General features: G+C 42.6%; 1 protein-coding gene across 1 annotated transcript in view; it reads right to left on the reverse strand.

Annotated features, from left to right (window-relative positions):
• LOC145357143 (uncharacterized) overlaps positions 1–13,733 on the reverse strand; it is a 120,859-nt gene that overhangs the window by 96,875 nt on the left and 10,251 nt on the right. Inside the window, exons 4-10 of the mRNA XM_080210299.1 lie at positions 13,352–13,675; positions 10,934–11,254; positions 7,101–7,424; positions 6,123–6,431; positions 4,570–4,893; positions 3,606–3,914; positions 1,999–2,322 (exon numbers count right to left, since the gene is read on the reverse strand). Of these exons, the coding sequence (XP_080066425.1) occupies positions 1,999–2,322; positions 3,606–3,914; positions 4,570–4,893; positions 6,123–6,431; positions 7,101–7,424; positions 10,934–11,254; positions 13,352–13,675 (2,235 nt within the window). The remainder of the gene's footprint in view (positions 1–1,998; positions 2,323–3,605; positions 3,915–4,569; positions 4,894–6,122; positions 6,432–7,100; positions 7,425–10,933; positions 11,255–13,351; positions 13,676–13,733) is intronic.

Below are 13,733 nucleotides of genomic sequence, written 5' to 3' on the forward strand. Positions count from 1 at the left end.
AAATGTTATGAGGGTCTCTAAGACACGAGGAAAATTTGCCTATTCCTCCTGGAAGAGGGCCATGTAATCATTTACATTTAGCTCAAGCGATGTATGGGTCAGCAGTTAAACCAGAAAATAGCGCTGTCAAAAGCAGAGCACAATTTCCGTGCTGTACAGTGATATCAACACCTTTCTCGGAAGGAGAATTTGAACCCACAACCCACTGGTTTCAGAAATTAGGCTGCTCCCAAGTGACCCCCTTCTGACACTGACATATGTGAATATTAAGCATTCAAACAGGATAAAGTCCTCATTAATTCCAAACTATAGTTAGTGTTTATGTTAACACTGAGTAATTCAATGTTTAGAATGTGGAATTCTGAGAGTTTGAGCAACATTCTGTGATGATAAAATTTTACGGCAAAGAAGGAAATTTGGTCCATTGCCCTCCATCGCTATGAAAGAATTTGCCATTTAGAATCATAGAATCTATGCAGTGCACAAGGAGGCCATTTGGCCCATCGAGTCTACAGTGTCACTCCCATTGTTGTGTCTTTTCCCCAAATCCTCCTAAATGTCTGCTCCTTTTTTTGCTTCCCTTGTAAAAGCTACTGTTGATCCTGGTTCTAATCCAATCCATACCCTAATAATCATTTACATCTATAAAAGTTCTCCCAACTTCTCCTGCTGTCCTTTTAATGATGACCTTAATTGTATTCTCTGTGTTATTCACTCACTTACTACTGGAAATAATTGGTCTCAATTTATCTTATCAAAGCCTCAAATAATTTTGAATAGATGTAGCAGATCATTTCCTTCTATTCTAATGAGTCTCTGCTGGTGTTAGCTGTTGGTAGCACTCTTGTGTCTGCAGCCACAAGGTTCTGTATTCAAGCCCTGCTCTAGGACTCAAAAATCAAAGCTGACACTCCTGTGCAGTACTGAGGAAGTGCTGCACAGTTGGAGGTGCTGCATTTCGGATGGGATGTTGAACTGAGTCCCCAATCTGCTTGCTCTATGGGTAGCATGGTGGCACAGTGGTTAGCACTGCTGCCCTACAGCGCCAGAGTCCTGGGTTCAAATCTGGCCTCGGGTGATTGTTTGTGTAGAGTTTACACATTCTCCCCGTGTCTGCGTGGATTTCCCCTGGGCGTTCTGGTTACCTCCTACAGGCCAAAGATGTGCAGGTTAGGTGGATTGGCCAAGCTAAATTGCCTCTTAGTGTCAGGGGGAACTAGCTCGGGTAAAAACATGGGGTTATGGCGATAAGTCCTGGGTGGGATTGTTGTTGGCAGAGACTCGATGGGCCAAATGGCTCTTTCTGCACTGAAGGATTTTATGGATTCTATGAATCTATGGATGTATAAGATCTGTGGCACAAGATGTCCTGAAGAAAAACAGAAGCGTTATTCCAAATCACCCAGCGATATTTATCCCTCAATCAAAAACAGGTTCTCAGTTCATTATTTTGAGTTTGCTGTGTGCAAATTGGCTGCTGTGTTTCCTGCCTCACAACAGTGACAGTGTTTCAAAAAGCATTTCATTGGTTGTAAAGTGCTTTGAGAAGTCAGGTGACTGTGAAAATAAATGTAAAACATTCTTTCATTTTGTAAGTGAGGCCTTTTAAGATGCGATCATTTCACATCAACTCTTCAACTCTCTATCCTTACCATTCATCCTAAAGCAAGAAACATCAGTTAAAGGTTGTTTTTCACAATTTGACCTCCAAGAAATGGGAACAGGGATGGTTAATGGAGATTTTATCAATCAAGTTCTATTTAATTTTAATGGGATTACTGCAACGTTTACACATGTTTGGGCAATATTTTATGATCCTGATAATTTCAACTAATATTTTAATTGGTAACTTTGTTCCGAGTGGCTGAGGGACAAAGCAGAGTGAATTTTTTCATTACAGTCATTCAGAGAGACATGAGGAAGCTAACCAGCAATCAGAATAGACAAATACCAATAAATATTTCACTGACCACATTGTATGTTTACACTATCACTTACCAACGGTGTTGATCTGTGTCACATAACTGCAAGTCTCCCCTAAGCCGTTGATCAGTGAAATGTTAAACATCTCACTGGATTTGTCTCCCTGGTTATTTGAGGCTGTGCAGTAATATTGATGATGTTGCTGTGTGAAGGATTGACAATGTAGATCCAGTTTATTGGTGTCAGAGATCTTTGAATCTTCAGACGGGGTCTTTTCATACCATGTGTACTGAATGGGAAGTGATCCCCGGACAGACTCACAGGAGACGGACACTGAGCCGCCAGAACATGAGGCATTTGGTGGTGATAAAAATTTCAGTTCAGGAACAGACGCGGGTTCTGTGGGAAAAAGACAATCATTGACGGATTTTTTCAGTAACTTTGTTGCAGTGTTAATGTAAGCCTACTTGTGACAGTAATTAAAAAAAGGTTTAACTTCAAACTTTAAAACTTTAAACTTTAGAATGACAAAAAAATTAATTAGTTTCATATTACCAATATTTCCGGAACTCATTCAGGATGTGAAGAGGAAGGGAAAGTGTTAGAGAGAGAGAGATGGAAGTGAGAAATTGGCCAAAAGCAGGTAGTATCCATCGATTGCTCTCACAGACAGCAGATATTCATGACAGCAGATTAGTGAGTGCCAAGCATTGGAGTGTGACCTGAGATAAACTGTTTATGTTTGCTGAGAGAACGGAGACTTAAATATCTTTCCTAAAATCTAATCTTGACCTGAATTCTCCGATATCGAGCAATCCGCCCCTGCTGCCAGTTAGAATAGGGAATTTGGCGCTCAGCCAAATCTCCATTCACAGCAGCGGGACTGGATAATTCCAGCTGCAGACAAGTTTGGTGAATTCCAGCCATTGTTTGCATTTGCATTTAACATTCAACAGTAAGTACCAGTTAACATTTAAGTGTGAGTACTGTTAAAGTCGAGAGCGGGGTTTTATGGCCTTGAATGAGCGAGACTGGAAAATCCCACCCAAGGTCAACAGACATTTCCGCTGTCTGCCCCACACCCGCTCCGATACCACGGTGGGCGAGGCAGTAAAATTCCGACATAAGTATCATCCAAAGGACATCAGTTGGGAGATAGAAGCTATTAGCTGAAAGCAACTGAAATAGTTAATTGGGGAAACTGGCTTGAACTGATCTTTTTGTACTGAGTCCTTTATTTTTGAACATACAAATTCAGACATTCTCAGTACAATCAGCACTGGAGTCTGACTTCAATCAAGTGTGGAGGTTTAATGAGCTGAAGGAATTTACTACAGGAGAAGAGGTGAGCTGTTGGTGAGTATCTGGTGAGTATTTGGGAAGTGGTCAAGGTCCATTGTCCAGGCAACGGGCGCATGAGTGGGGTCCTTGCCAAATTGTTATCCAGGACAGCGTGGTCCAAGGTGCAATAAATCTGACCCCATCTCTCTGGATCTTTACTCTGAGCCTCTGAATTACAATTCCTCCAACATAATCATTTGTTCTAACTGCCCTCTAGCTGCCAGACTCTGCACTGCTGCTGAGCCTCAGGATATCAGAGTTGTCAAAGTCTCTTCCCAGATAAAGAATCGATCAGACATTTCAGTCGAGAGTAATAAAGATAATCACCGAGAACAATTTACCGTCAAATATTTGAAGCTTTACAGGAAATATTGAAAGGAGCCCGGAGTTAGCAATGCCACAGCTGTACCATCCTGCATCTCCTGAGCGAAGATCCTCCATCGTAACAACAAATAATCCTTGTGTCTCGTTATCTGTGATCGACATTCTCCCTCGCCGTCCATCTGGATCGTCTGATTTTACCAAAACAGAGCACTGACGACTCCAATATTTCACATGTGACTGGGACAATTTGTCATAGTGACAATCGATCGTGATCGCTCTTCCCAAAACTCCTGTTGCATTATTTTTTGCCCACAAAGCACTCAGAGCTGAAAAGACAACAGATCAAAAATTGAACTGAAAATAATTGTTTAATTCAAATAGATATGTTTCAGGAGGATTTACTACTGTGTTCTTAGAAATCTCTCCAATGCATCTTGTCATGCAATTCAGTACTCCCCTGTTTGATATCATTGGGCTCAGTGAATATGTGGTCCCTGTGGATTGATAATGAGATTTAATAATAAGCCCTTTATAAAGCAAGACCTTGAGAGTTCCATTAATCTTTTAGCCCTGGTTGAGATTTGCTGTGTTCACCACAGGCATGTTGTTATTGTTTATTTTCATTTTGTACAATAAAAGCACAGCTCTTTCATATCCACCTCCTGGAGTTATTGCAATCTCAAACAGCAATTGTCATACAGCAGATTGTCTGCTCATGATCACATTGCTCTTTGAGGGAGCTTATTGCTCATAAATTGGTGCTGAGCTTCCTACATCACAACAATGGCTCTGAATCAGTTCCAGCATTGACCAGAACGGACTTTGAAACTGTCCTGAAGTTGTGAAAAGTGATAAATAAATACAATTCTATTTTTATTAAAATTGCTTGGAACTACCAATAGAACTAAATCTGTGAGCAATTCAGACAGACATTAATTTAAAAAATCAATTGAATTTTTTAAAGCTTAAAGTGATATTTACCAATGTTGTTGATTTGTGTTAAATAACTACAGTCATTCTCTGAAATGTGGATCACTGACACTGTAAGCATTTCACTGGATTTGTCTCCCTGGTTATTTGAGGCTGCGCAGTAATATTGATGATGTTGCTGTGTAAAGGATTGACAATGTAGATCCAGTTTATTGGTGTCAGAGATCTTTGAATCTTCAGACGGGGTCTTTTCGTACCATGTGTACTGAATGGGAAGTGATCCCCGGACAGACTCACAGGAGACGGACACTGAGCCCCCAGAGCATGAAGCATTTTGTGGAGATAGAAATTTCAGTTCAGGAACGGACACGGGTTCTGTGGAAATAAAAATCATTAACGGATTTTCACAGTAACTTCATTGCAGTGTTAATGCAAGCCTATTTGTGACACTAATTTAAAAAGGCTTTAATATTAAACTTTAAAACTTTAATCTTCAGATTGACCAAAAAATTAAATAGTTTCACATTACCAATATTTCTAGACCTCACCCAAGCTGTGAGGAGGAAGGGAAAGCGTTAGAGAGAGAGATGGCAGTGGGAATTTGTCCGAATGCAGGTAGTATCTATTGATTGTTCTCATGGACAGCAGATATTCATGATAGCAAATTGGTTAGTGACAAGCATTGGAGTGTGACCTGAGATAGTCTGTGGATGTTTGCTGAGATAACGGAGGCTTAAAAATCTATTCTTGACCTGAATTCTCCGATATCAGGTGATCCGGCCCCACTGCCGGTTGGAATAGGGAATTTGGTGCTCAGGCAAATCTCCATTCACAGCAGCAGGACAGGAGAATCTCAGCCGCAGATGAGTTTGTTGAATTCTGGCCATTGTTTGTATTTATATTTAACATTTAACATTAAGTACCATTTAACATTTAAATGTCAGTACTGTCTAGGGTGGGGTCTTTTGGCCTCAAATGAGCGAGACTGAAAAATCCCACCCAAGGTCAACAGACATTTCCATTGTCTGCCCTACACCCGCTCCGATACCACAGCGGACACTCAGTAAAATTCCAATGTAAGTATCATCCAAAGGACATGAGGTGGGAGATAGAAGCTATCAGCTGGCAGCAACTGAAATAGTTAATTGGGAAACTGGCTTGAACTGCTCTTTTTGTACTGAGTCCCTTTGTTTTTGAACTCAGCGCTGGAGTCTGACTTCAACCGAAAGCAGAGGTTTAATGAGCTGAAGGAATTAACTACAGGAGAAGAACTGAGCTGTTGGTGAGTATCTGGTGAGTATTTGGGAAGTGGGAAGGTCTATTGTTCAGGCATCGGGAGCATGGGGTGGCCTTGCCAACATGTTAACCAGGAGAGTGTGGTCTAAGGTGCAATAAATCTGACCCCATCTCTCTGGATCATTACTCTGAGCCTCTGAATTACAATTCCTCCAACATAATCATTGTTCTAACTGCCCTCTAGCTGCCAGACACTGCACTGCCGCGGAGCCTCCAGACATCGGAGCTGTCAATGTCTCCTCCCAGATAAAGCACCGATCAGTCATTTCAGTTGAGATTAATAAAGATAATCACCGAGAACAATTTACCGTCAGATATTTGTAGCTTTACAGGAAATATTGAAAGGAGGCCGGGCTTATCAATACCACAGCTGTACCATCCTGCATCTCCTGGGCGAAGACCCTCCATAGTAACAACAAATAATCCTTGTGTCTTGTTATCTGTGATCGACATTCTCCCTCTCCGTCCATCTGGATCGTCTGATTTTACCAAAACAGTGCACCGACGGCTCCAATATTTCACATGTGACTGGGACAATTTGTCATAGTGACAATCGATAGTGATCGCTCTTCCTAAAACTCCTGTTACATTATTTTTTGCCCACAGTGCACTTGGAGCTGAAAAGACAACAGGTCAAAAATTTAACTGAAAATAATTGTTTAATTCAAAACAGATATGTTTCAGTAGGATTTATCACTGTGTTCTTAGAAATCTCTCCAATGCATCTTGCAATGCAATTAAAAACTTCCCTGTTTGATATCATTGGGCTCATTGAATATGTGCTCCCTGAGGATTGATAATTAGACAACCATAATGAGATTGTATAATAAGCCCTTTAAAAGCAAGACCTTGAGAAGTTCCATTAATCTTTGAGCCCTGGTTGGGTTTTGTTGTGTTCAGCACAGGCATGTTGTTATTGTTTATTTTCATTTTACACAATAAAAGCACATCTTTTTCAGATCCACCTCCTGGAATTATTGCAATCTCAAACAGCAATTCTCAGACAGCAGATTGTCTGCTCATGATCACATTGCTCTTTGAGGGAGCTCATTGCTCATAAATTGGTGCTGAGCTTCCTATATCACAACAATGGCTCTGAATCAGTTCCAGCATCAATCAGAATGGAATTTAAAACTGTCCTGAAGTTGTGAAAAGTGATAAATAAATGCAATTCTATTTAATTAAAATTGCTTGGAACTACCAATAGAAGTAAACCCGTGAGCAATTCATACAGACATTAATTTAAAACATGAGTTGAATTTTATGAAGCTTAAACTAATAGTTACCAATGTTGCTGACTTGTGTTAAATAACTGCAATCATTCTCTGAAATGTGAATCACTGACATTGTAAGCATTTCACTGGATTTGTCTCCCTGGTTATTTGAGGCTGTGCAGTAATATTGATGACGTTGCTGTGTGAAGGATTGACAATGTAGATCCAGTTTATTGGTGTCAGAGATCTTTGAATCATCAGACTGGGTCTTTTCATACCATGTGTACTGAATGGGAAGTGATCCCCGGACAGACTCACAGGAGACGGACACTGAGCCCCCAGAACATGAGGCATTTGGTGGTGATAGAAATTTCATTTCAGGAACAGACAGGGGTTCTGTGAGAAACAAACATTCAGGAACTGACTGAACATCTAAAAATCAAACACCCTGTGAATTTCTGCTCATCAACCTCTCATTCAGGGTCAGTCACGTTGCAATCTCACCAACACATCTCGCTCTCCATATCTCTCCATCCTCCAAGCAGCCTGAACTACAATGTTTACTATTATATCAGAACATAGCAGCTCTCCAGATCAGACCATGAAGCATGAGCTCAAGATTTAAATTAATTGGTGAATGGATTAGAGGAGACTTGGAGCAATGTGTCATTTTGGTCAGGGGATGTTGAGGGTCTGGAACTCACTGCCTGGAAGAGTGGGAGAGGTGGATAACCTGATCACATTAAACAAAATGGATGAAACATGAGATGCTGTAACCTACAGGGCTCTGGATCAAGAACTGGATGGTGGGATTAGATTGGACTGTTTGTTCAGTGAATCCAGTGTGGCACAGTAGCACTGCAGCCTCACAGCGCCAGGGGCCTGGACTCAATTCCTGCATTGGCTGTGTGGTCAATGTGGAATTTGCATGTTCTCCCTGTGTCTGCGTGGTTTTCCTCTGGGTGCTTCAGTTTCCTCCCACAACCAAAGATATGGATATATCCATGGGGAGGTGATGGCCTAGTGGTGTTCTCGCAAGCCGAATAATCCAGAATCTCTGTTAATGTTCTGGGGACCTGTCTTTGAATCCTGCCACGGCAGTTGCTGGAATTTGATTTCAATAAAGAAAATCTGGAATTAAGAATCTACTGATGACCATGAAACCATTGTCAGTTGTTGGAAAAACCCACCTGGTTCACTGATGCCTATTAGGGAATGAAATCTACCATCCTTTCCTGGTCTGGCCTACATGAGGTTAATTCTTAACTGTCCTCTGAAATGGCCTTGCAAACCTCTCGGGATGGGCAATAAATGCCACCCAGCCAGCGATGCCCATGTCCCCAAATGAAAGCAAAACAAAAACTTGCACCTCCCACCAGGCACCAGTGCCAATCTGGGTGGTTCTGGCGGGAGGGGGGGAGGGGAGTGGCATACTAGAGGGTGGAGCCTATTGGGGGCTCAACGAGTTAGGGGGTTTTCATTGACACTGTGCACTGGGATCGGTGGGATAGGGAAAGGGGAGGGTGATCAGCACTGGCCACCTTGGTGGGGGGAGATCAGGGTTGGCCATCAGGGTGGGGGGAGATTGGTGCTGGCCATCTGGGTGGGGGGGAGATTGGGCTTGGCTATCTGAGCATCAGGAGAGCTCTGGTAGGCCAGTGGTCAGATGGTGGTGGGGGTCGAGATGGCCAATCATTGGGAGGCCAGCGAAGGGGGGACCAGCGTGCATGCACCAATATCCGCAGTGACAGATTGTTGTGTGTGCAGTGGCCCATTCAGCAATACGCTGCAGGACTCTGCAGTGGGATTTGGTCCAGCTGACCACATTTCAGACTGAATCACTCTGTGTTGGAGAAGCGTTCTGGTCTGTCCCTGGCTGTCTGGGTGGGAGGAGATTGGGGATGGCCATCCAGGTGGTGGGAGATCAGTGCTGGCTTTCTGCGTGGGAAGTGATTGGGTCTGGCCCAGGAGAGCTTTGGTAGGCCAGTGGTCGGATGGTGGCAAGGGTGTCGGCATAGCCAGTGATTGGGAGGCCAGCGGTGACGGGGCCAGTGGTCATGCGCCAATCTCTGCAGTGACAGATCAGTGTGTGTGCAGTGGTCCACTCAGCACTACGCTGGCAGCCTCTCCAGTGGGATTTGGACCCGCTGACCACATTTCAGATGGAATCACTCTGTGTCGGTGAATCGTTCTGATTGCTGTCAAACGAGCCTCTTCAGACACTGGAATTCCAACATATCAAGGAAGTTGATCAGGAAACGTGTACTCCCTGAGTTGTGGGATTGCCCGTCAGTGAGCTGCTTGTCTCTGTTCATTCCTTTGTCTTGTGGAGCTCAGGGTCTGTGTGGAGGAGGCAGTTGCTGCTATTGAAGCTATTTGTCACCTGGGTCCACATCTGTGGCCCAAAATAAAAAAGTCTGAGAACCACCCATGCTGATCTGATAGATACAATCGCCGAAATACACATTCCCACCACTGTTGTGAAAGTCAACACCCTGTAAATACTGATGTTAAACCTTTCACACAATCCAGTTAGAAATAAGCAGTGAGGTTCCAATGCTTCTTGGCATCTTTCCCAGTCACTTCTTCAGCCTCCCCCATTGCCTCTGTCTTCTGCCCTTGCTCAGTAACCCGAGCAGGCACAGGTAGATTCCACTAATTGCACTCGCTGTCTGATTAACAGACTGAAGCTGATAACCCGTCTCTCACTGGGGGGATTTGATCACACACTGATTGACACATTTAAAGTTTCCAAGGAGATTTTTATGATCATGTGGAAAATTTGGAATACTTCTCCAATTCTGGTCATCGCACAACCAAAAGGACGTGAAGGCTTTGGAGAGATTACAGGAAAGATTTACCAGGTTGTTGCCTGGTATGGAGGGTATTAACTATGAGGAGAGCTTGAAAGAGTTGGGATTATTCTCCCTGGAAAAATTATGAAAGTTATAGATAGAGTGAACAGTTGGAAGATTTTTCCCAGGACAGAAATGACAATTACAAGGGGGCAGAATTCAAGATCAGGGGGAGAGGTTCAATGGAGATGCACAGGGGAACTTTTTTACACAGGCTGTGGTGGGGACCTGGAACGCACTTCCAAGTGAGGTGGTTGGGGCAGATATATTAGCCACATTTAAGACTTATCGTGACAGACATATGAACAAACATGGAGGAGAGGAATATAAGCGCCTGGTCTAGATAGGTAAATGTGATTGGTGCAGGCTTGGAGGGCCGAAGGGCCTGTTCCTGTGCTGTACTGTTCTTTGTTCTTTGATCCCTTTCAGGGGCTTTCACCATTTTGGATTATTTACTTGTTAAATTTGCCAATTTAACTTTTAATCTGTCAGCTTCACCCTGAGTTTTCAGTGGTTTATTTGAAAGAAGCACAAACTGACACATTGCGGATACATACGGATGTTGGGAGTTTGACTGGCTTCCCAACATATTGTCAATTTCTGTGTATTTAACCCCTCTGTGCTCCCCCACCCAGCCCCACCATTCAGTGCTAAACCAACAAGGTACAATTACTACCAACTGGCTGCTCACTTCACTTTGTTAATGTCTGACTATTAGATTGATCCAGACTGTAAAAATCTGACAGTGTGATATGTAATACATTTCAGAGACAGAAAAATACTCTGAGCATTGCGGGTAATGTCTTTCACAATATCCCATAGTTAAAGGAATTGTTAGCCTGATAATGTTTGAAGTTTTTGATCAGAATGTTGGACAGGCCACAAACTGAGTTTGTGTCACAAGAGTCAGATTTCCAGATCTCTGCCCTCTAGCTGTCAGACTCTGCATTGCTGCAGAGCCTCGGGATATCGGAGCTGTCAATGTTTCCTTGTGAATAAAACATGGATCAGGCATTTCAGTAATAAAGAAAATCATTGAGAATAATGTACCGTGAGATATTTGCAGCTCCACAGTAAACTTTGGATCGATGCCAGATGTAACAATTCCACAGCGATACCATCCTGCATCTCCGGAGTGAAGATTCTCCATCGTAACAGCAAATATTCTTTGTGCCTTGTTATCTGTGATCGACATTCTCCCTCGCCGTCCATCTGGACCATACGTTCCCACTAAATATGAGCACTGGTTAGTCTGACCCCGGCACCAATATTTCATATTTTGTTTGTATATTTCATTATAATGGCAATTTATTGTGATCGCTCTTCCCACAATTCCTGTGACTCTCTTTTCTGCCCACAATGCACCTGAAACTGAGGAGACAACATTTCAGCAATTGACCAAGTAAATAACTGCTTCATGCAGAGAGAAATATTTTAATAAGATTTACCACTGTGTTCAGAGGAAACTCTCCAACATCTGTATTCATCATTCTCTTTCTAGTTTGTGCTGAATGAAGACATGAATATAGAGCCGTGCTGTCAGTGCCAAAGTACTTCACTGCCAATGATTTCTTGTTAATGTATAGTGGCCATTGTTATTGTGTCACCTTGTCACTCAAGCTTTGCACTGGCGCCTCTGAATGGGTGGATTGCAGGGTCAGGTCCCACTCCAGAGACTGGAGTATAAAATCTACAGGAACATTCCAGTGTCACACTGAGGGACGAGATGGCTCAGATTTTCCTCCCCCAGTCATGTTCACAGATTTCGGTGATGACTTTCAGGTGAAAGGTTAATCTGACACCCAGGTCTGGAGGGTCCCTGTCATGGAGAAAGTCCTGGGAATGGCTGGAATTTCAAAGACCCGAAAGTGGGACTGGATTAGGCTGGCATTCCAAATATGTGATTCGTGGAGGTGGATTGTCATTAAATTCAACATCTGCCTTGACTGAAGTGGGAAAAGGTGAGGAGGCAGATTTCCATAAACTACCACAGCTGGTCTGAGGACTGAACCCTGCGATTGGAATCATTCTGCATTGCACTCCAACAAACTGAGGGAATCAAACCCTCTATTCTCCAGGATATATTGAGCGTGAAACTACATGAACAAGTTAAACTTTACTGTACTTAAGTGTGTTGCTTCTGCATTTTAATTATTTCAATCACATCGTTCTTTAACAAAACTAAATATGTTAATTTATATTCATAACCAGTAATGCAGTTTACTATTTGCTGGGTAATTATTTCTGTGGTACAATACTATCAACAAAATAGCTACAAATATTATAAAAATGCCACTAATTTATTTTTGCTGAGTTTTTATAGCTTTACATGTCTCCAAGTATTTAAATATCTCTGCAGGATAAACCATGCTCTAGAATTAATCTAACACTCATCATCTCGGTATCCAGTTATGTCCCTGACTCACCAGGCAGAGAAAAGATGAAAAGAATCAGAATCCACATTGTTATGCAAGGATATCCTTACGCAAGGATATTTTGGCCTTGGAGTGAGTGCAGAGTAGGTTTACTAGGCTGATACCGGAGTTGAGGGGGTTGAGCTATGAGGAGAGGCTGAATAAACTAGGCTTGTACTCGTTAGAGTTTAGAAGAATGAAGGGAGATCTCATTGAGACATATAAGATGATGAATGGGATGGATAGGGTAGAGGTGGAGAGACTCTTCCCGCTCAGAAAGGACAGTAGGACTAGGGGGCACAGCCTCAAGATAAAGGGGGCGCGGTTTAGAACGGAGTTGAGGAGGAACTTCTTCACTCAAAGGGTGGTGAATCTCTGGAATTCTCTGCCCGTTGAAGTGGTGGAGGCTGCCTCGCTAAATATTTTTAAGACGTGGGTTGATGGGTTTTTGATAAGTGAGGGGATTAAGGGTTATGGGGAGTAGGCGGGAATGTGGAACTGAGCCACGATAGATCAGCCATGATCTTATTGAATGGCGGGGCAGGCTCGAAGGGCGAGATGGCCTACTCCTGCTCCTATTTCTTATGTTCTTATGAATGCAATTGAATACTTCCTTGTCTAAGATGTTAAAACATTAATATAATGGCTGGAAGTTTTCAGAAAAAGGCAAATTGTCAGGTTTGATCTAAAATCTGTTGAGTATTCCAACGAATGTCTGAGGAATTCTCCCCAGTCCTGGGGAAAGTTTTTCTCTCAAACAGCAACTGTCAGACAGCAGATTGTCTGCTCATGATCACATTACTCTTTGAGGGAGCTCATTGCATATAACTTGTCACTGAGCTTCCTACGTCACAACAATGGCCCTGAATCAGTTCCAGCATTGACCAGAATGGAAGTTAAAACTGTCCCGAAGTTGTGAAAAGTGAAAAATAAATGCAATTCTATTTTTATTCCAATTGCTTAGACCGACTGATGGAATTTAATCAGTGAGCAATTCAGACAAATATTAACTTAAAAATTAGTTGTAGTTTTTGAAGCTTAAGGTGATAGTTACCAGTGTTGCTGATTTGTGTTAAATAACTGCAGTCATTCTCTGAAATGTGAATCACTGACACTGTAAGCATTTCACTGGATTTGTCTCCCTGGTTATTTGAGGCTGTGCAGTAATATTGATGATGTTGCTGTGTGAAGAATTGACAATGTAGATCCAGTTTATTGGCGTCAGAGATCTTTGAATCTTCAGACGGGGTCTTTTCGTACCATGTGTACTGAATGGGAAGTGATCCCCGGACAGACTCACAGGAGACGGACACTGAGCCCCCAGAACATGAGGCATTTGGTGGTGATAGAAATTTCATTTCAGGAACAGACAGGGGTTCTGTGAGAAACAAACATTCAGGAACTGACTGAACATCTAAAAATCAAACACCCTGTGA

This window comes from Carcharhinus amblyrhynchos, chromosome 22 (assembly GCF_965287045.1).
Source record: "Carcharhinus amblyrhynchos chromosome 22, sCarAmb.v2.hapA, whole genome shotgun sequence".
In the NCBI taxonomy this organism is placed as follows: Eukaryota; Metazoa; Chordata; class Chondrichthyes; order Carcharhiniformes; family Carcharhinidae; genus Carcharhinus; species Carcharhinus amblyrhynchos.